The sequence below is a fragment of the Cercospora kikuchii genome (genome assembly GCF_019650295.1).
Source record: "Cercospora kikuchii DNA, contig_00009, whole genome shotgun sequence".
Taxonomy (NCBI): domain Eukaryota; kingdom Fungi; phylum Ascomycota; class Dothideomycetes; order Mycosphaerellales; family Mycosphaerellaceae; genus Cercospora; species Cercospora kikuchii.
In genome coordinates, this window is record NW_025408590.1 from 273,518 (window position 1) to 294,813 (window position 21,296).

Genomic DNA, 21,296 nt, shown 5'->3' on the forward strand with positions numbered 1-21,296 from the left:
TTAACCATCTCTTACGAGCCTATGGTGAGCACTGCGACGCTGTTCATGTGAAGAACGAGGATCCACATTCTTGGATTTCGTCGCCATATCCTTGGCCAGCAGCTCACGCGAGAGAATTCAACAACACTCGTTAGCGGCCGCTTGCGCATCGCCCAATGCAATATCAACAGTGTCATCACAAGAACTTGCCGCTTAGCCCCATCAGTCTGTACAAGTGCGGTGGCCAAAATCTCAGGCAGTTTGCGATCAACTACTGATGCAGACTCTGGAGGAGCGGCAGAACGCCTCGCTTGTGACATTTAACCAGTAGCAGACACTCGGACACGAATCTGTGCCCGAACGTCTGGCAAATATGGTTGTCATCGAGCAACAAAGAGGTAGATTGTCCGGGGACCTGAATTGAAAGGTATGAAATGCATTGAGCAAACATGTCAAGACTGAAATATATGTTCGGTAAGCGTTCTGCTACCAGAAGTGATACATGCTATACTGTCCCTCACCCTCATGGAGTTCTGGAATGCGCCTGATCACTTGAACGACTCACGCACTATCGCTATCGGACAACATGCTGAATTGCGCAGTGAGATATCGAAGTTGCTCGCCCGCATCCAGAATGATCCGACAACAAATACAGAAATGCAGGAGGGTCTTCGAGCTCTTCTTCAAAGGTCAACAGCACTCGTTCAAACACTCAAGTTATTCGTGCCTGGCCCATACTACAATCATGCCTCTTCTCCGAGATCGTACGCCTTAGCGGCAAAGGCCTTCGGTATCGTAGAACTGCTTGAGATGATTCTCGGTCACCTGGATCAGGCTTCTCTCAGTAATGCTCAAGCCGTGTGTCGTGCTTGGGAGGACATCATTGAAGGATCTGCGCCCCTGTCTCAAAATCGATACAGGTTGTTTCCTGCATCTCCAGAAATCTTCCGTATAATACCGACCACCCACACGCCAAAAGGATTCTCGACAAGCGTTAGGTTCCACGCTCACAAATTGCAGTCCAAGGCAGGGCCAAAATGGTTGCAACTTCAGTGGACTTCTATCATCGCACAGCTGACAGACGAGAATCATCGCGTGCCTCAGTCTCTCAACGCTGCTTGCCGCGACATTTTGATAAGTGAAAATCCCGCTGTTAAGTCTATGCGCATATGGCAAAGCTGCACAAGATCAAGGCATGAGATCATTCCTGCTAACACTTACTTCCCAGAATTCTGTACAGTAGGTGACGAGCCACCTGAGGCGACTACCGCATCGTCTTCAGTGCTCACAACATCGTCTCCTTGGGCTTCACCAACCCTCCAGAGCATCTTGCATGGCCCAGGATTGTGGGCACCGCACCTGTCGACTTGCGAAGACACCATGAAGCCCACGAAGCCAATAGGACAACGTCTTGGGTATACTCTGAAGAGGGGTACGGTACTGAATGATGATGGGCTTGCACTTGGAGACCTTTGCGATGTTGCCAGCAAGATTAGCGCCACGCATGACCGTTGCCCCTACCAAGCGGAACACGAATATGATCCAGCTACTGGAACCGTCGTGATTGATTTTCAGTTCATCGGTTTGATCAATCTCGAAAATCGCCTCTGGGCTCGTCAGATGAAGTGGAAGTGGGATGCTGAGAACAAACGCGCGTACGAAACGGCTTCCAAGGACAACAGGAAGTAGACAGCTCGCAATGCCCAACAAGACTTGGCTTGAGCTAGAATTGTTGCGTTAATCTGGATTCAGATCGCTTGCGTGAGTTGGCAATCAACTATAGCGTATCACAACTTACTGCAATCTGCTGCGTATCATGTTTCGTCTCCGATATAGCTGTCCGCGGCATCGCGCCAGCGTCAACCCCTGGTCGCCAACCATGGACTTCAGCGAATGTAACAATACTGGTCTGTGGCCTCACTCTCCCTCTCTTCAAGATTGGCGGCTTTCCTTCGGCCGCTAACGGCTGCTTTCGAACTCTCTCGCGTTACACAGCATGTATGCCAAGCATAGCAGGCAATACGAGACTGAAGGCAGGCGCAGGTTAGTCGGCACTGATCGGGACGTACTGGTAACGCACCTATCGAGAAAAATGAATCACAAGTGCATCCCGTGGAAAACTTCACCATGACTACCTCTGTATGCAACTACGCCTGAGTGCATGCGCAGGTAGCCAAGCCAAGCAGCAAAGCTTTCCATGGATCAAGAGCCAGTCCGTTCAGGCGCTTGCACTCAGAGATATATGCATTCAGAGGTAGCGACGATTATGAAGTCGCTGTACTGCTCCCTGGGATCTGTCGGTCTATGTCAAAGTGCTTGAATACTGAGACTACAAGTAACTTGAGCACCTCTCATACTACGCCATCGCCGGGGACAGCCACCAAGGTTGTGCTACTGAGCCCCGCCCGTGACATGATGACTCTTCACAGTGAAATTGCCCAAGGAAGAACGTCCTCCAACATGGCAGCGAGACCTCCACCTCCAAGCGTGGGTAGAAGAGCGGCTAAGCCAGGAAGCTGTCTGAGAGACAAGCACATGTACCTTCCGGGACAAAACCTGGGATCTGCTTCATACCGCACAAACGTCTATCAAACACTTCATTCCACGTTATGAATCGCTGATCACATCCATAGGCCATGCGTACACTTTTCATCGTCCTTTTCACCAAACGCACTACTCCACAATCTCCTCCGTCTCCTCCAAGATCTCCTCAAAGATCTCCTCCACGACCTTGCTATCCCCTTCACTATCCTCCACAACCAACGCCTGTTGCTCGGGCGAGATCTCAGGCAGACCCATGTCCTGTCTCTCCTCGAGCAGCTCCTCCTTGGTGCGTTCACGCCAAGCGAGCCATTCCTCGAGTTGTCGGCGACGATTCTCAATGACCTCCTTGTCAGCAGAGCTCTTCTTGGCTTGATCTTGCTCTTCGAAGGTCTTGGAGTACTCGCGAAGGTTCTTGCGGATCTCCTTCATCTCCTCCTTGCTGAGCAGGCGCTCAGGGCGTGGTCGCCAAGTGAACTGCTTGAAGCCTTCAACAGGCTCCTCGCGAAGAAGTTGACCGGCGAAGGAGTAGAGGTGGTAGCCATTTTCCATGCGGTGTTTCCATACTGATGCGCTCGTCGCGACAAATCGTCCACTGGGGTCCCATTCAATATCTGTGATACCGTAGTGGTCGGCTGTGTTCATGAGCTGGAGGTTGGCGGTGAGATCCTTCTCCTTCTCGTCCTTCTCACCCTCGAAGTCGAAGTCCCAGAAGTCGAGGTCGAAGCTCTGCTGGTTCAACACTGTGGCAACAATACAGAATCGGCCATTCGGTGACCAGTGAATAGCATTGTTGTTCTTCTTGTCAACAGTACGGATGAGCTTGAAGTTGCCAACGGCATTACCTTTGGCCTTCTCAGGAGCGAAGAAGGAGACGGAAGTCTTCGGAGGAATAGCAGCACCCGCTGGCACTTCGCCAGCAGTGATTAGGACGAAGCGATCACCCTTTGGCTCCCACGCGAAGTTGATGACGGTGTCCTTCAAGCTGTCGACAACTTCAACGGGTACGCCTTTTTCTTGTACGCGGAAGATCTCCAGGTTCGTGGCAAGCGACTTCTTCGATTTGCTGTGGCGATCCACCTTGCAGCAAAGGAATTTCGAGTCGGATTGCCAGTGGAGCTTCGCGTCGCTAACGTTGAACAGGTTTCGAGTTCGGACAATCTCTTTTGATGGAATAGACATGATACCGACCTTGGCCGGGTTCGAGCCCATCTCAGGTGTCCAGTATGCGAATAGTTGCTCGTAGTCCTTGTGCTCGACGCGCTTTGGATTCGCCGGGCACCACTCAAAGTCCTGTACTCCTTCGATCTTGACGCTCACCTTATCCATCAATCGCATGCTGGGAAGTTCGTAGACGGAAATGCTCTGGTTGGGTGTCATTCGTGCAACGTATTTCGAGTCTGCAGACCACTTGAAAGCTGGCCACTGGATCTTTTGCTTAATCGGGTTGCCTTCGGGGTCGAGACCAGGGCTAGGCAGGTCGAGCGTAACGAAGGATCGAAGAGGCTTGCCGGTTGCGACGTCCCAGATGATGTAGTTCTTGCCATCCTCCTCGAGTGAGAGGATGGGGTTGCCTTCGTCGACAACCATGGGGCGGTGCGACCACGTTGTGACATACTTCTCATTTGGCGAAAAGTCGACCAGATTGACGCCTGGGTGCATAAATCGCTTTTGCCTCGACCACTGCGGACCACCCCAAAGCTGAACACCTTGCGCGTGCATCGATGTCAAGTATGTGCCCTTTGGTGACCACTGCACAAACGACTCTGTCCAGTGCTGGCGATCCACAATCTGTTCAGGCGCAGCTTCCCTCTCGTTCCAGAACACGCCCACATTATCACCGCGGTACATGACAAACTGGTCTCTGCCATCTGCATCTCCCAACCACCATCGCAAGTGCTCTTTCTCTTCGAACGGCGCGATCTCCGGCGCCTTGTACGTCTCGTCGATCCTTCCCTCACGCCCAAATCGCTCGATATCGGTAAGCTTGTTGACAGCCATGGTGTGCTTCTTGTCGAGCGGCTGCGCGTGAAGCGCCTTGACTGCGGCAGCGGCTTGTGCTGGAGTCTCATACTCGACGAAAGCGAACCCCTCTGTCTGGCCTGTCTCGCCGCTGAGGGGCATGAACACATTCTCCTCCTTCGTCTTGCCGACTTTGGTCAAGCTGCGCAACAAGAACTTGATCAGCTTGTCCTTGCTGGCTTCGGGGACTTTCGGCAGGCCGTCGATGACAATAAAGGTGTCGAGGCCTTCCTCCATCACTGTCTCAAATTTCTCGCGCAAATCTGAGAAGTCGATCTCCTCATCGTCAACCTCGTACTCCGTCTCCGGATCGAGGTTCTCGAAAGATGGCGCCATGTTTGCGGTATTGATGTGCGTGCGCTTTCCGGTGAAAGCGCTGGACGAGCAGATGGCGGCCGTGTGATGTCGTCGTCCTGTGCTGCTCGCTGCCGACCGAACTTTGGCGTTTGGAAGTCGCGAATTGAGAAAGTGTTAGCCCCACGTTTGCCAAGAGATTCCTGATAATGCCTGAGGCTTCACTCCTGTCACTGTCACTGTCACTGTCACGATCACGATGTCAAGGAGTCAATCAAAGTGACTCAAACTTGACTCACGATACATCGCTGTCTACATACGTGATGTATCTCTCTAGCACACCTATCGTGCTTCGAATTGCTGCATATGACTTCTCAAATCGCATCCGTGCGCCTCTACAACTGCTTCTTCGTATTGTACTCATTGACCTGCTTCAGCAACACGTCTCCGTCACCCCCATTCGCCACGTACCACTTCGGATCAATGTGGTTCAGGTTCAAATAAGGACTACAGTCCGCCTTCTCCGCACCTAAGCGATTCTCCGGCGTCCAACCCATTCCCAAATGTGCCCAAGGATTTTTGTCGTGGTATTTGATCTCGAAATCCTCGTATCGGGGCTTCTCGATGACCTGCTGATAGTGCATTGAAGATCCTGGCCAGACAGCATTGACGCGACCGGTCTCGTTGTTCTTGTACCAGGATCGGCAGTCTTCTTTCCACACGGTGTGCTTGATCCATTCTTGAACGTGAGCGTTGAAAGAATCAGTGATGTCTTGTCTGGGAGCCCACGAGTGGATGTTCTCGTTCTGCATCTTCTTAATTATGGTGATCGCGTAATCCGAGACGGAGTGGAGTGGGCCCATCACGGAGCCTGTAGTCAATCAAGTCAGTACATGAAGCCACAGAAGGCACAGAGGCGACTCTTACCGTTTTCGACTGGCCAAGTTGGGCCAATGAAGGTGATGAAGTTAGGGAAATCTGCGATGCCGAGACCAAGGTAGGATTCGGGGCACACCTTCCATTTCTCCTGTGTTTTCTGTCAACATGTGTTCGCGCAGGTGAGAGATCTGGTCAAGCATACCTTGAGGTCAATTCCGCCCCTGCCGACGATCGGGAAGCGTGGCTTGTAAGAGACATCGAAGCCTTGAAACCAGAAGTCAGCCTATCGCTTACGCGCTCTCTGGAAATCGCAGCTTACCTGTAGCACAAACAACTGTGTCAACCTTCCTCTCTACCCCGTCTTCACCCACAACACCATCTTCCGTACAGCTCTTCACTGCCGTGAAATGCACATCGACGTTCTCTTCCTGGATCGCCAACATGTACGGATCGCCTGGGGTGATTCTTCTACAACCCACCCCAAAGTTGGGCGTAAAGCCCTCTAGCAACCTCTTATCCTTGATAAATTCTGCCATGCGTTCACGAAACATCTGCTGTCCTTGCTTTTGCGCTTCTGTATCAGAGTAAAACGCTCCCCAAAGGCCATTGACTTGATCTTCAATATCTTTGGCGTGGGCGACGAGGGCTTTGGGGTTGTGGCGGAATTCATCGCGTTCGACGGATTCGTATTCTTTGTTTTGGCCATAGTTGTTGGCGATCTGAACGAACCAGACACTGTATTGATGTCAGTTTTACAAGGCGAAGTCGAACAGGACGTAGACTCACCCAGTCCTGACAAAGACGTCAATGTGCTTCGTATGAGGTTGCATAGTCGGCACCGTCTGGATCGAACTGGCTCCCGATCCAATCACGGCCACTCTATCGTTCTTCCACTCTTCGGTCTGATATTCCTTTGGCCATCGAGCAGTGTGCACGACCCTTCCTTTGAACTTATCCTTGAGACCTGGTATATCTGGCCACTTGAAATTGTTCAAAATTCCAGTTCCGTGCAGAAGCAGGTGACAAGTATCCTCGAACTCTCTTGGCTCTTGTCCCAGTGCTGTCTGTCGTAGCTTCACAGTCCACTCGCCCTTCTCCTCATTCCAGTACGTCCCAATGACTTCAGTGTTGAATGTCATATATTTGCGCAGGTCAAATGTGTTGCAAACCTTGTCCAAATATTTCCAGATATCTGGAGAGTAGGAAAAGAACCGAGGCCAGTCTGGGTTCAAGGCGAATTGGTAAGTGTATGCATGAGATGGGATATCACAAGCACAACCAGGGTATCTGTGCAGAGTTCAGCGCCTGCTCGTGGGCCTGAACTTGCTGACTATACCTGTTCTCAAGCCAAGTGCCACCAATGTCTTCATTCTTTTCGTAAATAACATGCTCGACATTTGCCACGTCTTTCTGGATACGATATGCCATCAAGATACCAGTGACACCGGCACCGATTGTGAGCACCCGCAGTTTGCGGTTGTTGGGGTCATCTTTGCATGGTCAGTGGTTACCGAGATTGCGATTTGCTGGGACTCTGTACTATATGTGATTTCTTGATTGACATGGTAGCCAGACGACCCAGGCTGTGAGTAGTCGAATGTCTCGCCAGCGGCGACTGCGTTGAGATCGGGTGCCATGTCCAGAGCAAAGGATGTGTGAGAAACGGGACAATGGGAGACGAGGTTCGAAAGTGGGCTGCTGCTTCACTATAGCCTACCGTCTACTGTACCTCCGGCTGTCCTGAGAGCTTCCAGATGAGCGGAGCACTAGCCTCGGACTGTGTAATGTAGACTCGTGCAGGGCGACCCGCCGCGCATGCTGTGCAAGCTCTTGGACGCCTGAGGTAGATGGTGTCTGCCAAAACAGTGACTAGTATTGGCTGAAGCTGCATGATCGGCATAAGCACGCGCTACATGCGCGTAGCTCACTTCGCCGCTTGTCCAGCCCGCATTTGAGATCATGGCATCTCGTGCCTTGCATTGTAACAACAGCTTGCCACAGTATCGAGTCGGCGGTTTCGAGTAATGTGGCACGAGTTCGCAACACGGGTCGCCTCTTCAGCCTTAGTGCCATAGCAAAGGTGGCGATTCCAGAGCGGGGAAGTGTCGAGAGGTGGGGACATCCTTCTCAGCTCTCGGCGGCACAAGGCGGCCGACGCTCGTCCATTACACATTTGGACCTGAGAAAACACATTGCCCAATGCGGAGCAAGCGAGTCTCTCTTCGTCTGGATCCTGCATCTCAGCTAATGGTGAGAGGATCACTAGCGCTTACCAACGGCAGGATTCGATGATTGAAGGCTTTCAGAACACTGGCGAAGTGCACTGGTGTGACACTTTCTGTCATGGTCGTGCTATCGCCGAACCCAACCCACTCTATGTCTGCGCCTCGAGGAAGTGCACTGGCCGCGATGACTGCCAATGGAGGCACGCACTTGCTGGATCCATCGCGAGTATTTTTCTCGTGCCTCGAGGATGATGAGTTTGTTTGCCACTCGCCTCTACGTGAGCCATGTTGGTGATCCCAGACATCAAAGTCGTCGTCATCTTCGGGCTCACCACCTGAAGTAGGTAAAGATTGTGGAGTGTGATATTCCTTCCATATGTTGCGAGCCATGTCAGCACGTCTGGTCAGCACCGCCTGCTCAACACCATCTGAGGCGATGAAAGCGATGCAATAAGCCCATTGACCGACTTTCATGATTCTGCCAATCCGGTCGAGGTGCTGCAGAGCGAGCACACTTTGAAGGGTGAAGTCGTGGCTTTCGCCCTCTGATGAGTGATCAGGTAATTGCATACTTGCTGGGATCAGCGGAATCTGTCCCGCAACATAAGTCTTCTGTCGGCCTGGTGCACTTAGCTTGATGGACTGCGAGTATGGACCAATGTTTGCAGGCGCCCAGTAGGAGCGAGACTGTACATGCAAGCCGTCTCTTTTACCAGACTCCACTACTACTGATATCGCGAGGAGTGCGTTCTCACGAAGCACATCTCCACAGGCAACCGTAACTCGCGCAGGTGGGTTAGGCTTGCTGAAATAGCTGCCGTAAACCGGATTGACCGAAGTGAAGTCGTCCATGTTCCGGAGCACTATCGTTACGTTGGCGATGTCTGCGATGGTGAAGCCTTTGCGAGCCAATGTAGCAACCACTTGATCCATGATTGCTTGCGTCTGTGCGGCTGCAGTGGTGCCTTCGCCAGTGATGTCGGCCAGTACTTCTATGTCATCATCGGGTCCATCGTTGTGTGTTGCGCCGGAGGCTGACGTTTGACAGAAAACAAGGGCACCAGCATCGACTTCGAAGGAGGACTTATTTCGAACTGCCTGCAATATGGACTCAAATCTGGCCTCAAGCAAAGTAGGTATGCGTACTGAGGTACTCGTTGGGGGTTCGCTTGCTTGGTCGTCGTGCAGCACGACAGCAGCCTCCGTCAACCTGACCGTAGCGCTGCCGGCTTCACCAGGCACATTCCTGATGTTCTCGGGAGCGACCACTATCCTGCCCTTCCACAATGGCGCAGGACCCGATATGGCTAGAGTCTCGAACTCTCCACCTTCTCCCAAGACTGCTCCATCACCCGGAGTACCAAAACGTGCAGCGGCTTTGCTTAGGCGAAGTCTCGTGCGTGTGTCTGCCACATTCTGCCACAAGAAGCTCTCATCGAGTCCTCCAGAGGCCACCTTGATGATACGAGAGTCTTGCCCAACTGCTGCCATGTCTTCCAGCAGAGACGTTTGCGTTTGCGGAGGTAGTGTAGGCCATTGCCAAAGATATGAAAGGGGCGTAAGACCAAGTCTGAGCGCAACGGACTCAACTCGAGTGCGTTGGTAATCCGACATGATGGCGCCGGTGCTCACCGCATTGACTTCTGGATGCGCGGCGAGTACTTTTCGCAGTAGAGGTAACAAAGATTCGGTCTCATCTTCGGCACTGCTGTGGTGGTAGTCGCGGTCTTGCACTGCAGCAGTTCCGCAAATTTCCTGGCGATATAATGGTAGACCGAGAGCTTGCTCGTACAGCGGTATTATGGCGTGACCGATCGTCTGATACATGAAGCTGTCCAAGTCCTCGTCATCCTGAGACTTTGGGTGCAAGTTGGCAAGAGCGACGACTTTGTGGCCGTTCGCTTGGCAGTGCAGAATAGAAAAGAACGAGTCCTTACCGCCAGAGATCAGCGCAATGACATTGAGAAGCGACATACTGGCTCTCTTCTTCAGATCCTACGCGTGCAGATCTCAGAGGCTTGTCCGAATCTGTCTTCACGAGTTTGGAAAACGGCAAGAAGTCCGGGAACGACGACTACCGCGGGTCAGAAAGCTTTCGAGCTGTTCTGCAAAAGGGCATAGATACAGAAAAGGAGGATGTTCAACGTCCAGCACGCCAACAGGACCACTTGGAAAATGGCTGTCGAGTCGGAATTGGCTGAAGCGCCGAGTTTGCAATGAATTTGCTCTGTGCACGATCGGACACACGTTCTATCATGGGGATAGACGAACGAGCAACGTTTGGGAAACTGAATTAGATCATGCGCCGCACGAAGAAGAAAAGGTGAAGAGATCGCGTCGCGCAACAGAATTTTGATGCGGCGAGCGGAAGCTACGGAGCGTCCCGAGGCGTCCTTCTTGGCATTCCTGTGCTGTGAGAAGTCGAAGCAACTCTTTAGACTGACTGCTTCAGCTCCTGTATCTCCAAGCACGACACAAAAAGACAATCGATGTCTGCATCATCTCTCATCACAGTTCACCAAGGCTTCTGTACTTCAGGGTGCTGCCACGCCGACCCGAGTCTTGAGTCTAGATGCCAAAATCAGGAGCTGATGTCCATGGCGGACGCGTACCATGTTCCCACGAACTGTGCGCGTGATGCTTAACCAAAGTCCCGAGTGTGGGCATTCAGACGATGCAGTTTCATGTCTCTCGGTCTCTATGCGGATGGAAGTTGCGTACTGCCATTGCCGAGCATGGCCGACAGCTGAGCATTTATGCTCACAAGACACACTTGCTCACAACAGACGACCCTCCTCGCACGACAGTGGTCTGCCCAGCATTGACTGCTGGGAAGACCAAGCATGCTGTTGTCTTTGTTGACTGTCTTCGATAGGTAGAGCTTCATCTACTCGTGGCTAAATGCTGGCCGCCCGCATTCAATGCAGTGATCGTCAGGCACACCCACTGAAAGTGGGCAGATCAGCCTGGACACGGCAGCAGTCATCCGGACACACGCTCGAGTCCGCTAGCATCATCATGCACATAATCTAGGATCTTGAGCGGCGCAAAGTGCGGGGAATGGCCAGGCTCGAGCCGGACGCTTTATAGAAATTGTCCACGCATTCGGACCAGCAGCGCAGCGCCAGCCAATATATCATTATCTATCATGGCCTTCACGAATATTCTTACCAAGCTTGTTTGCGGAATCTTTGTCCGAGGAGCCCTGTCAGCGGTCGGTGCCATCGAACAGGAAACATCAGTGATTCCCGTTGCAGAAACAGCGCCCTCCGATGCAGGTGTTCCCCTGGAAAGCTTTGTTACTTACAGTATAGAGTTTTCATCTTTTCCAGACTTTGCAGGCAATAAATCTACACCAAACGAATTCTCCGACAACCTCTTGAACAATCTTGGTCATCTCCAGGGCACGAAGCCACACATACGGGTCGGCGGCAATACTCAAGACTATGCAGTCTTCAATGAGTCGCTGGACGTGGCATCAGTGGGCATTGTGAACCCGGATATTTCTCCCGACTATCCAACCACTTTGACTATTGGGCCAAAATACTTTGAGTCGTACCAGACATGGCCGGGTGTGCAGTTTGTGCATGGGTTCGACCTCGGACGCAACAGCTCTACAGCAAGGCAAAGACTCCTCGACTCTGTATCGTACGCCTGCGAAGCTCTGAGAGATCGACTCCTGTTTTGGGAGCTCGGTAACGAACCCGATCTGTTCAAGACTTCTGCTCAAGGGCCAGTGAGACCTCGAAATTGGACCGAGCAAGACTATGTCGAGGAATGGCAGCATTGGACGAGAGCCATCCGAGTGGAGATGAGGCAGTCCTGCCCGGATCTTGCAACCAACGAGAGCTACCAGTACTACGCGCCATCATTCTCAGGAACGACGAATAGCTTGGAGCCACTGCGAACATGGCAAGCTGGACTGAACGACGATCGCATTATCGGCATGATCAGTTCTCACAAGTATGTACCAAATTTGGCTCAAGGAACAGCTGCTAATCGCTCACAGCTACATTTCCGGTGCCGGGTCTCCTGGTGTTACTTTGCAAGGCACTCTGATGAATCACACCTCTATTGTGAACTCGGTCAGAAAACACATTAACTCGTCTCGCCTGATTCATGAACTTGAGCCTGACCTGCCATACATCCTCGGCGAGACGAATTCTCTATACAATCAAGGTCGGCCAGGCCTCTCCAACACTTTCGGCGCAGCTCTCTGGGGCGTCGACTTCAACCTCTGGTCCGCGGCCAACAACATTCGACGTGTGCACATGCACATGGGCACGAATTACCGCTACCAAGCTTGGCAGCCCATCGATACCGATCTCGTGGCCAAGGGAACCAAAGCTCCTTATTACGCTAGTATCGCTGTCGCAGCTTTCTTGGGCAATATCACCGATTGTCCCCCCAAGATCGTCAACGTCCCGCTCCCAAAGGACACAGAAGCGGCGTATGCCTCTTATCTGGACGGCAAACTGCGCAAGATCATCGTGATCAACATGCAATCGTACAACGCCACGGACTACAATGAGGAGTATATCACGCCTTATCCTCGACCCACCGAGAAGTATACTTTCCAGCTTCCGGCTTCTTTTGCAGATTCCCATGTTGATCTACAGCGTCTCTCTGCGAATGGTAGTGATGCGATCACGGGAATTACGTTCGATGGATACAGCTACAATTCCGAACTGGATGAAGGCCGACCGGTGCCTTTGAGCAATGTCACAAGAGGAGAGGTGGCGATTGTGGATGATGAAGGGAAGATTGAGGTGGCTCTTCTGAGGAGCGGAGCTGTGATTCTGAACTTCTGAGCGAAGAGTGAGATCTATCATCAAAGGTAAGATACATTAATGTTGAAGAAGAATGAAGCATTCAAAGTATTAATGTGTCGTGATCAGTATAGCCTCCCTTTCGAATTCCGTATTGTTTCGTGTCCCATCCTGTTAGCCTGTCATCCCGCGCCAATGCTATGAATTGTGCAAGGTCAGACCTCCCAAGAACGCCGCATATATTCATTACTCCGTGCGACCTTTCTTCCAGTACTGTTGCACCTGGTCATTTCGGCCATTTCTTATCAAGCAAATGACACGCGCCCTTTCTGCAGCTTCGCCTTTAATGCATCTACCTCTTGATGCAACTTTGTGATCTCATCCAGGTCTTCTTGTGCATGAGCTTGTGCGGGAAGTGCTAATGCTATTAAGAACAACAGTCAGCATATGTGCAACGCAATACGATTAACGAGGATGAAGGCTAACCTTTAGGTTGTGTCGCACTCTTTGGCTTCTCAAACTCGGGAGTGTGTGGTGCGGAATTCTGGTGTTCTTCGGTTTCAAAGTGTACGATTGCGGGACCATCGAGACCAATGCAAAAGTGGGAGAGTGGATTGCTGGCTAGATCGTCGTCGTAGAAGCGTGCGCCGCAGATTTGGCAAAGGCTGGACATTGTTTGATTGTCGTTGATAGTGGTTTTGATTCGGATAAGCTTGGTGGAGTGTTTTGATGTGTACTATGAGCTTGATGATGGTAGAGAAGTGTTTGGTTACTTACCGCTTTGGCTTCTATATATCGACACTTGAGTCTCGTGGCGAGACACAACCTATGTCACAACCTATGTCACAGGTCGTGATGAACTTACATATCTCACCACCATGTCGTACGGGATTGCTTGGCGGCGTGATCAAGCGGTGAGGTCCGCCCTGGTCTTTCCGATTGCCATCCCTGTCGCGCGAGGAATTCTCGTTCCACTTCACCTGCTGCATCTGTCGTGCCGCGTTCTCGTCAACTCTTGCAGACACTGATTCCTCATTTTCAATTCGTCTCAATCCGGAACCTTTCAGCCTCTGAGCCATGCATCTATGCCATTAAGCAAGGCCCGTCAGGTCCGCATGAGACGGCTTGCGACTAGTCTAGTCCAATGGTCGAGCAAGGTCTGGATGCTCGCGAAGAGCACGTTTCACCCGACGATGCAATTCATGTAGCCCCATCGAAAGAACCTGAGTGGTCTGCTTCGGCAGCGCCTCAAATTGGTCAGACTCAGTCGTGAGTAGAGAAGAGCCGCATGCGATGCCACTAACGCGAGATCCGCGATATAATGGCTGTGGCCCAATGCCGTTCGATGAATTTATGGGAGAGATACCTGCCTTCTTAGTCGTTACGATTGGCAGCAGATACTTCTCGATAGCGAGGACGTTGTCTTCCCATAACTGAAGCTCTTCCGGCGACGAGACGTAGTAGCAGCACTCGTATGTGCACGTAAAAGTCTTCAATCCTCGGACGTTGCTCAAACTTTGAACGAATGGGAGTTCTGCAATCTCGGCGTCTTGAAGAGCGTAAAGCCATGGGTATTTGTCTGCAGCCCACTCGTCCTTTCCGAAGTGGTCGCAGTCGACTTTTATGGTCAAATGTCTTAATGCGGAAAAGTCTTGGAGGAAATCGAGTGCCACGCTCGATAGTGTAGCAGATCGAGCAAAAAGTGCGAACACCTTTTGCTCAGCGATATAAGCGTTCGTGAATTCACAGCCGTCGGACAGGTCGAGGTGCTGAGCCTTCACGAAGGCCTCGATAGCGCTGAGGAAGAAGCGCTTCGACACCATGTATCGATCGACCTGTGGTTTGAAGGGTCGGATGCTTGTCGAATAGCCTCGCTTTGTTTTACACAGCTGCAGGTCCATGTGCTGATCCTTCGTGATGAAGCTCGATTCAACAGGGTGACCATATGCAAAGTCACATATCTTATGGAGTATTTCCTGCGGCAGTCTATCAAAATGGCAGATCGCATTTTCCGACACAGGAGGTCCAGCCGGTGATGAAATCTGGGGGGCCAGCGACATGTTGGAGGTCCCTGGAGACGTGGTTGACACCGATGCTGTTGTTGTATGTAGCTATCTGTGTCGGTGTTTGGGTGTTGGTGGAAATGAAAGGGAAAGGATCTCATGCCGTTTTGAATGGTGGACGAAGGCAAGCGCCGTTCACTAGCGCAGCTTCTGATAGAGAAGTTAATCTTCACCGCAGCAGTGAATCAATGAAGGCAGTGAAAGATCACTATCTTTGTCTTACTCCAGCAGCCTCTGTTTGACTTTAAAGTGCTGGTTTGTAGGATGTCACAACGAATGTCTCACTGTTTCAGCTGTCCAGAGTCAGAGGAAATCAGTAGGGCAGTCAATCTTGTCGAATACGTGCATAAGATGGGAAACACACTGGGTGCAAGTAAACATGCCGTTCGATTTTCCCAAGGCGTTCACATGCGCCTATGTTTGTCCGTAGGCTCGTGATTACTAGTCGTTTCCAGGTACAGCCCGTGAATGCTTCACCAATTGACGAATCTTGATCGACTACGTAACGAGGCTAGTCATGCAGATAGCTTGCGTCCGAATGAATAAGTCTGCTACGAAGAACTACACTGTGTAGCAAATGTTCTCACATGAAGTCAGCAGCAAGCACGTAAAAAATCTCATTCGTTTACCTCCATCGAAAAGGAGCTTGCAGCACTCCTACTATCCGGAAAATTTTGTATGTCGGACGAAACTGCTTTTCACTGGATATGGAGTCAATGCGAGGCATCCTGCTGAACCAATGCCATTGCAAATCATAATTGCCGTCGTTCATGATCAGTGTACGACAATGGGAGTGATGTCGGGAACGATCAGCATGAATAATTCAATGATTTTTTGAGCAAAGCTATTGTGGTGCAATGGCGGGACTTCCTGGCTACATATCCAACACACGTCTGTATCAACATCAAGCTCGTCCATATGTCCTTACCATTGCCCTCGAACAGGTTCAATCCTTTTCCATTACTCCAAAGTTCCATTTCTATCACACAGAGGAACACCATCTGCTGGAGTTGCAGGTGCTGCAAGACTCCCTCCCGCATAAGATGCCGGCCGGGGAAAAACAAAGCTCTGCCGACCGCATTGACTCGATCGGTTGAGCTGCAGATCGATGAACCTCGCGAGGATCGTAGCCGACATCATTCCGTACCGCAGAGCGTCAATCCCGAAAGCTCGGGCTAGTCATGCCTCTTCCAGAGTAGCGAGAGTGGCCCCAGGTCCCAAGTCAACAACGCTCGAAAGAATGTACGAAGGTCGCCACTCAGAATCTATGATCCGGATTGGCGATCTGGAGTGGTCGCGCAAGTTCTGGGTGCTCCTGAAGAGCACGTTCAAGCCATTGTCGCAAATCGGTTCTGTCGAGAGCCATAACTTGGGAAGCCATGTCGGGGACTGAACCGGTTAGACGGACTGTCGGTGTGATGAGACCGGACTCAGTGCCACTGACGCGCGAATCCGGGTATAGTCGCGGTGGTAGTTCGACATAAGGCGAATTTGCTGCAGTTGTTGCTGGCTCTACAGCAGTGGTTGTTGGCTCTGTTGCAGCGGTACGTGGCTTTGGCGCAGTCACAATCGATGTGAGATATTTCTGGAGCGCGTCAATATTACGTTGCCACATCTGCTTCTTAGCCCCTGTATCGGCTTGGAGACAAACGCCGGCCTTGATGGTTAATGTCTTCACACCTCGTAGAGCACCGACGTGCTTGACAATATTCAAATGTGCGAAATCCTCCTCTTGGAAGGCATGCACCCAGGGAAAATGCGTCGTTGGTGACGAACTAAACGTGAACTTATTTTCGTTGAGAACCAGTTCGATCTTCCTCAGGCTGGAGAAGTCTTGGAGCATTTATATGTCATCCAGCGAACTAACCGTAATGTCTTTTGCGAACAGCTGAAATAGCTTGTTTTTAGAGATACGATCGGATGAGAAGTAATGTTCAGGCGCTGTTTGGTCGAGCCGCTGAGCCTTGATAAATGCTTCTACGGCGCTGCGAAAGAAACGCTTTGATACCTGGTTCCTGGTTAGTGACTGCTGAACGGTTCCTAGTCAAGCAGAGAGTACTTACAAGAAATTGATTCACGTAATGCTCGAAGGGTGGAAGGATTGACGATTTGGCCTCTTCCAAGAATAGAAGACTATCCATGAATTGACCTTTGGTGATGATAAGTCGCTCGGTGTGATGCCCATACGCAAAGCCACAAACCATGTCGAGCAGCTCCTGCGGCAACTTATCGAAGTGGCAAACCCTGTCTTGCGGAGCCACTGCGGCTGGTGAGGTTGCGAGCGCGAGCGACATGGTGACAATAGTGCTGGTGCTCTGTCGACGAGAGCGGTGTGTGCTGTGCAGATACTGATTTACTGAAACCCAGCAGTATTGCAATATGTGCTGCGGTTGTGTTGCGATTTGTGGTGAGGTTGAGGAGAGCGATCCAGCAAGTGAGTACTTTTGAGATGTAGGAGAGGAACGCAATAGTATTCACGAGCGCAAGTGTTCACTGGAGTATGAATGGGCAGGTCCAGCAGTGAATCTCGATTTCCGTATCGGTAACGCGCGAGTGATTGGCCTTGTCTACTGCTCGTCCTGCACAATGCAGTGATAGCCATTGTAGTATTCCTGGGTTCTATTGTTCACAGTAGCCGAGACGTGGTCGCCGCGGTTCTGCAAAAGCAAGTAGCGTTTTTGATATGAATTCAATTCTGGTCAAAGGCCCATGTGTATATTCGCGGGAGTAGTGGCTTCATATATGCGTATGTGAAGGCGCAAGGAAGTGTTGCATTGCGCAGAGAAGCTGGGGCGGTTATTCAGATGACTTCCCTTTGCTCTGCGGAGTTGAAGTTTGTCCGTAGGTCATCTCAGCGACATGCATTTCAATATATGCTTGATAAGACTAAAGATCGTGCTGAGCAAGTTCGCGAAGCTATGTAGCTTTCTCCGATGCTGATCAGCATCAACTTCGTACATACCACTATTCGAGCCCATGTCCCCCCAGAGCATATGCTCAATTCCCCCGACTGCGACGCATCTGTCTCATCAGAAGCAATGGGAACATGCGCCGGTGAGGAAAGAACTGTGTGCATGGCGGCCATGGAAATCTTCGTCGAACCATTCTTTGAGTTTCCGTTAATGCTCAGTTCGTGACCAAGTTTAGCAAGGCTGTGAAAGGATGTCAACAGCAGTGATCCCCGCCATGAAGTGCGCAGAGAATAAGACCGTGGTATCTCTCTCGCGAGAGCACGAGTCAAATCAGCAGTCTTGATGGACAATGGCGTCTGTACGGCATCCAGACAATTCATCTGCTGCACTTGTGCTAGCAGGAGCAAGAGGAGATGCTCGCTCAGCAAGTCTTGCAGATCTCGACCAGTTGCTCCAGCAGTTGAGCTCATCTTGAGGTGGCGAAGCCTGGGTCGTCGAGCAGTGAAGCAAGCTCTGGATGCTGGCGGAGGACACGGTGGACCCATCGCGACAGCTGATCAGTCTCCAAACACATAACTCGAGTGACCATACGTGTGTCGAAGGCAACTCGCTGGGGTTGAAAGGCGAAATGTGGCTGAGGTTCGACGCTGATGAGCGTAGATTTGCAGCCGATGCCAGTGACGCGCGAACCTGGATATAGCGGCATCGGCTCAGTATTGTTGCTCGAGCTGTTTGAGGCAGTTTTTGGCTTTGGCGCAGTGACGATTGATGCCACGTACTTTTCGAGCGCGAGGACGTTCTCCAGCCACAACTGCTTCTTGGGCTTCGTGTCGGCGTAGGAACATTCCTTGGCGATACAGGTGAACGTTGACAAGCCTCGGAGTACCACCAAATCCTTGACGAAGTTGAGATTCGCCAGGTCGTGATCTTGAAAGATATGTAGCCAAGCATACTTCTTGTGCTGGAGCCCGTGCTCGAATTTGAAATTGTCGATGACAATTTCGACGTTTCTGAGGCTCGAAAAATTGCGCAGCGAAATGGCGTCAGTGTACGAGTTCAGCTTCACGGATCTAGTGAAGAGCTGAATCACACTCTGTCCGCAAAGACGATCCTTAGGGCCAAGACCGAGACTTGTCACAGTCTGGTCTAGCCGCTGAGCACGGACGAATGCTTCAGTGGCGCTCAGGAAAAAGCGTTTGGATACCTATAGTCTTCGTCAGCAAATGCCGAACGTATAGCGTTTATGAAGTGGGCATTACTTACAAGGAAGTGGTCGACGTAGTGCTTGAATGCGGGGCTGCTGGCCAACTTGCCCCGTCTTACGAGGTCCTCTTGTTTATGCTCCCACTGTACCCTCGTCGTGATGGGATTCACACTTTGGTATCCGTATGCAAAGCTGCAAACCATGCCGAGTAGCTCCGGCGGCAATCCGTCGAAGTGACAGACTCCATCCACCGGGGCGATCGCGGCCGGAGAGGAGGTGTCGAGCGGAATCGACATCGTCATCGCGTTGGGATGGTGGTGATGTGTGGCTGATGAGTTGTGTCGTGTGAGGTATTGCTGGCTTAGATTTTGTGTGGCAGCCTGGGGTCAAATTCGAGAGGGAAGGAGCAACGCGGTCGACGCGTGCTTTTTCACTGACCAACTTCACACGCGCAGTCGCCCGCGCAAGTGGCCTCAGGAAAGTGAATCGCCAACTGCAGCAGCGCCTCTCCACGTGCATGCTGGATCACCAGCGCCAAATGATCGTGCTGGCATTCTCTTCGCTGCAAAGGGTCGATGAACAGCATATCTTGAGCCGCCGCTTTGCAACATCCCGTCGAGCACTGCTGAGTGATAAGTGAAAGTATGCATAGCAGCTCTTGGTCTGGTCACATGACCTTCACTTCAACCCTTCCCCCTGAGTGTGCGGATGTCCAGGCCTCGATCAACTCAGTACCGCTCTTGTCGCAGACGGAAGATCCTTGCTGAGGTTCATTCAATTGCGACTAATGTCGGTGTGAGGATTGAAATCTGCGGTTATGCTGCGTTCAGTCACGCACAACTCGAGCCGCTTCGCGATTGTTCAACTCTGCTGTACGTTGAGCTTCCACATGGACCCTCACGACGATTGGGCGGACCTTAGATCTAGCCAGATCACAGCGCAATTTGAGACCTAGATTAGTCGACAAGAGGAGACAACATGCGGTTCATGATACATGCCATTGTTCGATTCTTGGAGCGTTGATGAACGCCTCTCTGTAGCCATCAACTCGTACGCCGCTTTATGCAGGCGACTCCGCCGTATGCACTGGTATCTTACACTCCAGCAAATCGCCTACTCCTCCATCTTCTCCTCTTCATCGTCCTCGCCTTCCAGCGCAATCTTGGCCAAGCGCTCTGCTTCCTCCTTCATCTCCTTCGGCACAGCCTCGTGTCGACCCTTAGTCGGCCCGTTCACTGAGCTGATCCAGGTCAGCTCCAGTTCGAATTCCTTGTCTTTGCTGTCCTCGTGCGCAGCGTAGATGATGCGCGCCGCCTCCTTTACGCCCTGCTCCAAGCTGATGCACTCGCCATCCTTTGGATCCAGCTTTAGCTTCTCTAGCTCTGCCTTTGCGGTCTGTCGTCCCTTGCCCGTTGCGGCGCCGTAGTATCCCCAGTACAGACCTGATGGCTCGATCATGTAGAGGTATGGCCCGCCTTCCTTCACGCCCTGCGTCTTGCCACCTGCTCCGACCTTTGGCCCGCTTCCGACAGCTCCATCCACGTCGACTTCTGTTTCAGCGTCCCAGCCACCTACGATCGCGGTAATGCCGAATGGTCGTACGGAGGAGTAGAGAGTGTATGCTTGCACGTAGGCGCCCATGCGGTTGGCGAGAGATGATGTGGGAATCGGGGCCTTGTAGGTGCCGCGCCATTGTGATGCCTCATCGCGGGCACGAGAGACGAAGTGGCGGCCATCGGGTAAGAGACCAGAGTGGACCTAGTGACCAGCCTCGTCAGTATCACAGCCAGGCCCAAGTGACCATTTCCTCACTCACCACACCGATATTCCTGTCGACAGTTGCTATCCGGTTGTTTGCATCTTTCTTCATGAGCTTGCTGGTGACGAGCTTCTCCAGCGCCAACACCACGCCATCCTTGCATCTGATGCCGATGGCTGTACCTCCGTTCTCGACGGCCTTGACCGCGTATTCGACCTGGAAATTGCGTCCATCGGGGGAGAAGACCGAGTTGGAGAGATCGTAGCCTGTGCCTATCGACGTCTAGAACACCAAGTCAGGGAATGCGCGTGTCGATAGATGAGGCTGTTTCAATTACCATGGCTGCGTTTATGAGAACTGTTTGGAGGTGAGCGGGGTTGTCGCAGGCGGCGCGGAAAGGAAGCGCTGATTGAAAGTAGCGCTCTGCTGTTCGTCGTCGAAGTCAATTGCCTGCGAGAAGGGTGATGGAGCGGCGGCGATGGGTGGAAGTGGTGTATGATTGATTGTACGTAGTGATGGAGCTTGCATTCGAGACGCGCGAGCTCTACCTGCCTAACTCCGCCAGCCGGACTAGCGCCTGCTTTTTCGACTCAACTTCTCCTACCGCCTACCGTACTTCCGAAACAGACAATCTCGATCTCAAACTCAA

At 51.8% G+C, this 21,296-nt stretch overlaps 9 protein-coding genes across 9 annotated transcripts; 2 read left to right on the forward strand and 7 right to left on the reverse strand.

The window, feature by feature from the left end:
* Nucleotides 1-504: 504 nt before the first annotated feature.
* CKM354_001225100 (uncharacterized protein) lies at nucleotides 505-1,668 on the forward strand (the record flags this gene model as incomplete). The annotated part of the gene is made up of 1 exon (XM_044807768.1): nucleotides 505-1,668. One exon carries the CDS (start codon nucleotides 505-507, stop codon nucleotides 1,666-1,668), a length of 1,164 nt encoding a protein of 387 aa, XP_044663703.1.
* Nucleotides 1,669-2,652: 984 nt separating this feature from the next.
* Nucleotides 2,653-4,878, reverse strand: CKM354_001225200 (translation initiation factor eIF3 core subunit b; the record flags this gene model as incomplete). The annotated part of the gene is made up of 1 exon (XM_044807769.1): nucleotides 2,653-4,878. The coding sequence occupies one exon, from the start codon at nucleotides 4,876-4,878 to the stop codon at nucleotides 2,653-2,655; it is 2,226 nt and encodes a 741-aa protein (XP_044663704.1).
* A 353-nt stretch (nucleotides 4,879-5,231) lies between these two features.
* On the reverse strand, nucleotides 5,232-7,352 carry CKM354_001225300 (uncharacterized protein; the record flags this gene model as incomplete). Its single annotated transcript, XM_044807770.1, has 7 exons — nucleotides 5,232-5,707; nucleotides 5,764-5,863; nucleotides 5,918-5,979; nucleotides 6,035-6,450; nucleotides 6,502-7,002; nucleotides 7,052-7,205; nucleotides 7,256-7,352. The coding sequence occupies 7 exons, from the start codon at nucleotides 7,350-7,352 to the stop codon at nucleotides 5,232-5,234; spliced, it is 1,806 nt and encodes a 601-aa protein (XP_044663705.1).
* Nucleotides 7,353-7,955: 603 nt separating this feature from the next.
* Nucleotides 7,956-9,914, reverse strand: CKM354_001225400 (diphthine--ammonia ligase; the record flags this gene model as incomplete). Its single annotated transcript, XM_044807771.1, has 1 exon — nucleotides 7,956-9,914. One exon carries the CDS (start codon nucleotides 9,912-9,914, stop codon nucleotides 7,956-7,958), a length of 1,959 nt encoding a protein of 652 aa, XP_044663706.1.
* Nucleotides 9,915-11,088: 1,174 nt separating this feature from the next.
* CKM354_001225500 (uncharacterized protein) lies at nucleotides 11,089-12,751 on the forward strand (the record flags this gene model as incomplete). The annotated part of the gene is made up of 2 exons (XM_044807772.1): nucleotides 11,089-11,903; nucleotides 11,950-12,751. The coding sequence occupies 2 exons, from the start codon at nucleotides 11,089-11,091 to the stop codon at nucleotides 12,749-12,751; spliced, it is 1,617 nt and encodes a 538-aa protein (XP_044663707.1).
* Nucleotides 12,752-13,845: 1,094 nt separating this feature from the next.
* On the reverse strand, nucleotides 13,846-14,769 carry CKM354_001225600 (uncharacterized protein; the record flags this gene model as incomplete). Its single annotated transcript, XM_044807773.1, has 1 exon — nucleotides 13,846-14,769. The coding sequence occupies one exon, from the start codon at nucleotides 14,767-14,769 to the stop codon at nucleotides 13,846-13,848; it is 924 nt and encodes a 307-aa protein (XP_044663708.1).
* A 1,261-nt stretch (nucleotides 14,770-16,030) lies between these two features.
* Nucleotides 16,031-17,066, reverse strand: CKM354_001225700 (uncharacterized protein; the record flags this gene model as incomplete). Its single annotated transcript, XM_044807774.1, has 3 exons — nucleotides 16,031-16,585; nucleotides 16,640-16,780; nucleotides 16,836-17,066. The coding sequence occupies 3 exons, from the start codon at nucleotides 17,064-17,066 to the stop codon at nucleotides 16,031-16,033; spliced, it is 927 nt and encodes a 308-aa protein (XP_044663709.1).
* A 1,084-nt stretch (nucleotides 17,067-18,150) lies between these two features.
* CKM354_001225800 (uncharacterized protein) lies at nucleotides 18,151-19,184 on the reverse strand (the record flags this gene model as incomplete). Its single annotated transcript, XM_044807775.1, has 2 exons — nucleotides 18,151-18,888; nucleotides 18,948-19,184. The coding sequence occupies 2 exons, from the start codon at nucleotides 19,182-19,184 to the stop codon at nucleotides 18,151-18,153; spliced, it is 975 nt and encodes a 324-aa protein (XP_044663710.1).
* Nucleotides 19,185-20,001: 817 nt separating this feature from the next.
* CKM354_001225900 (proteasome core particle subunit alpha 7) lies at nucleotides 20,002-20,987 on the reverse strand (the record flags this gene model as incomplete). The annotated part of the gene is made up of 3 exons (XM_044807776.1): nucleotides 20,002-20,646; nucleotides 20,705-20,929; nucleotides 20,985-20,987. 3 exons carry the CDS (start codon nucleotides 20,985-20,987, stop codon nucleotides 20,002-20,004), a joined length of 873 nt encoding a protein of 290 aa, XP_044663711.1.
* Nucleotides 20,988-21,296: the final 309 nt, after the last annotated feature.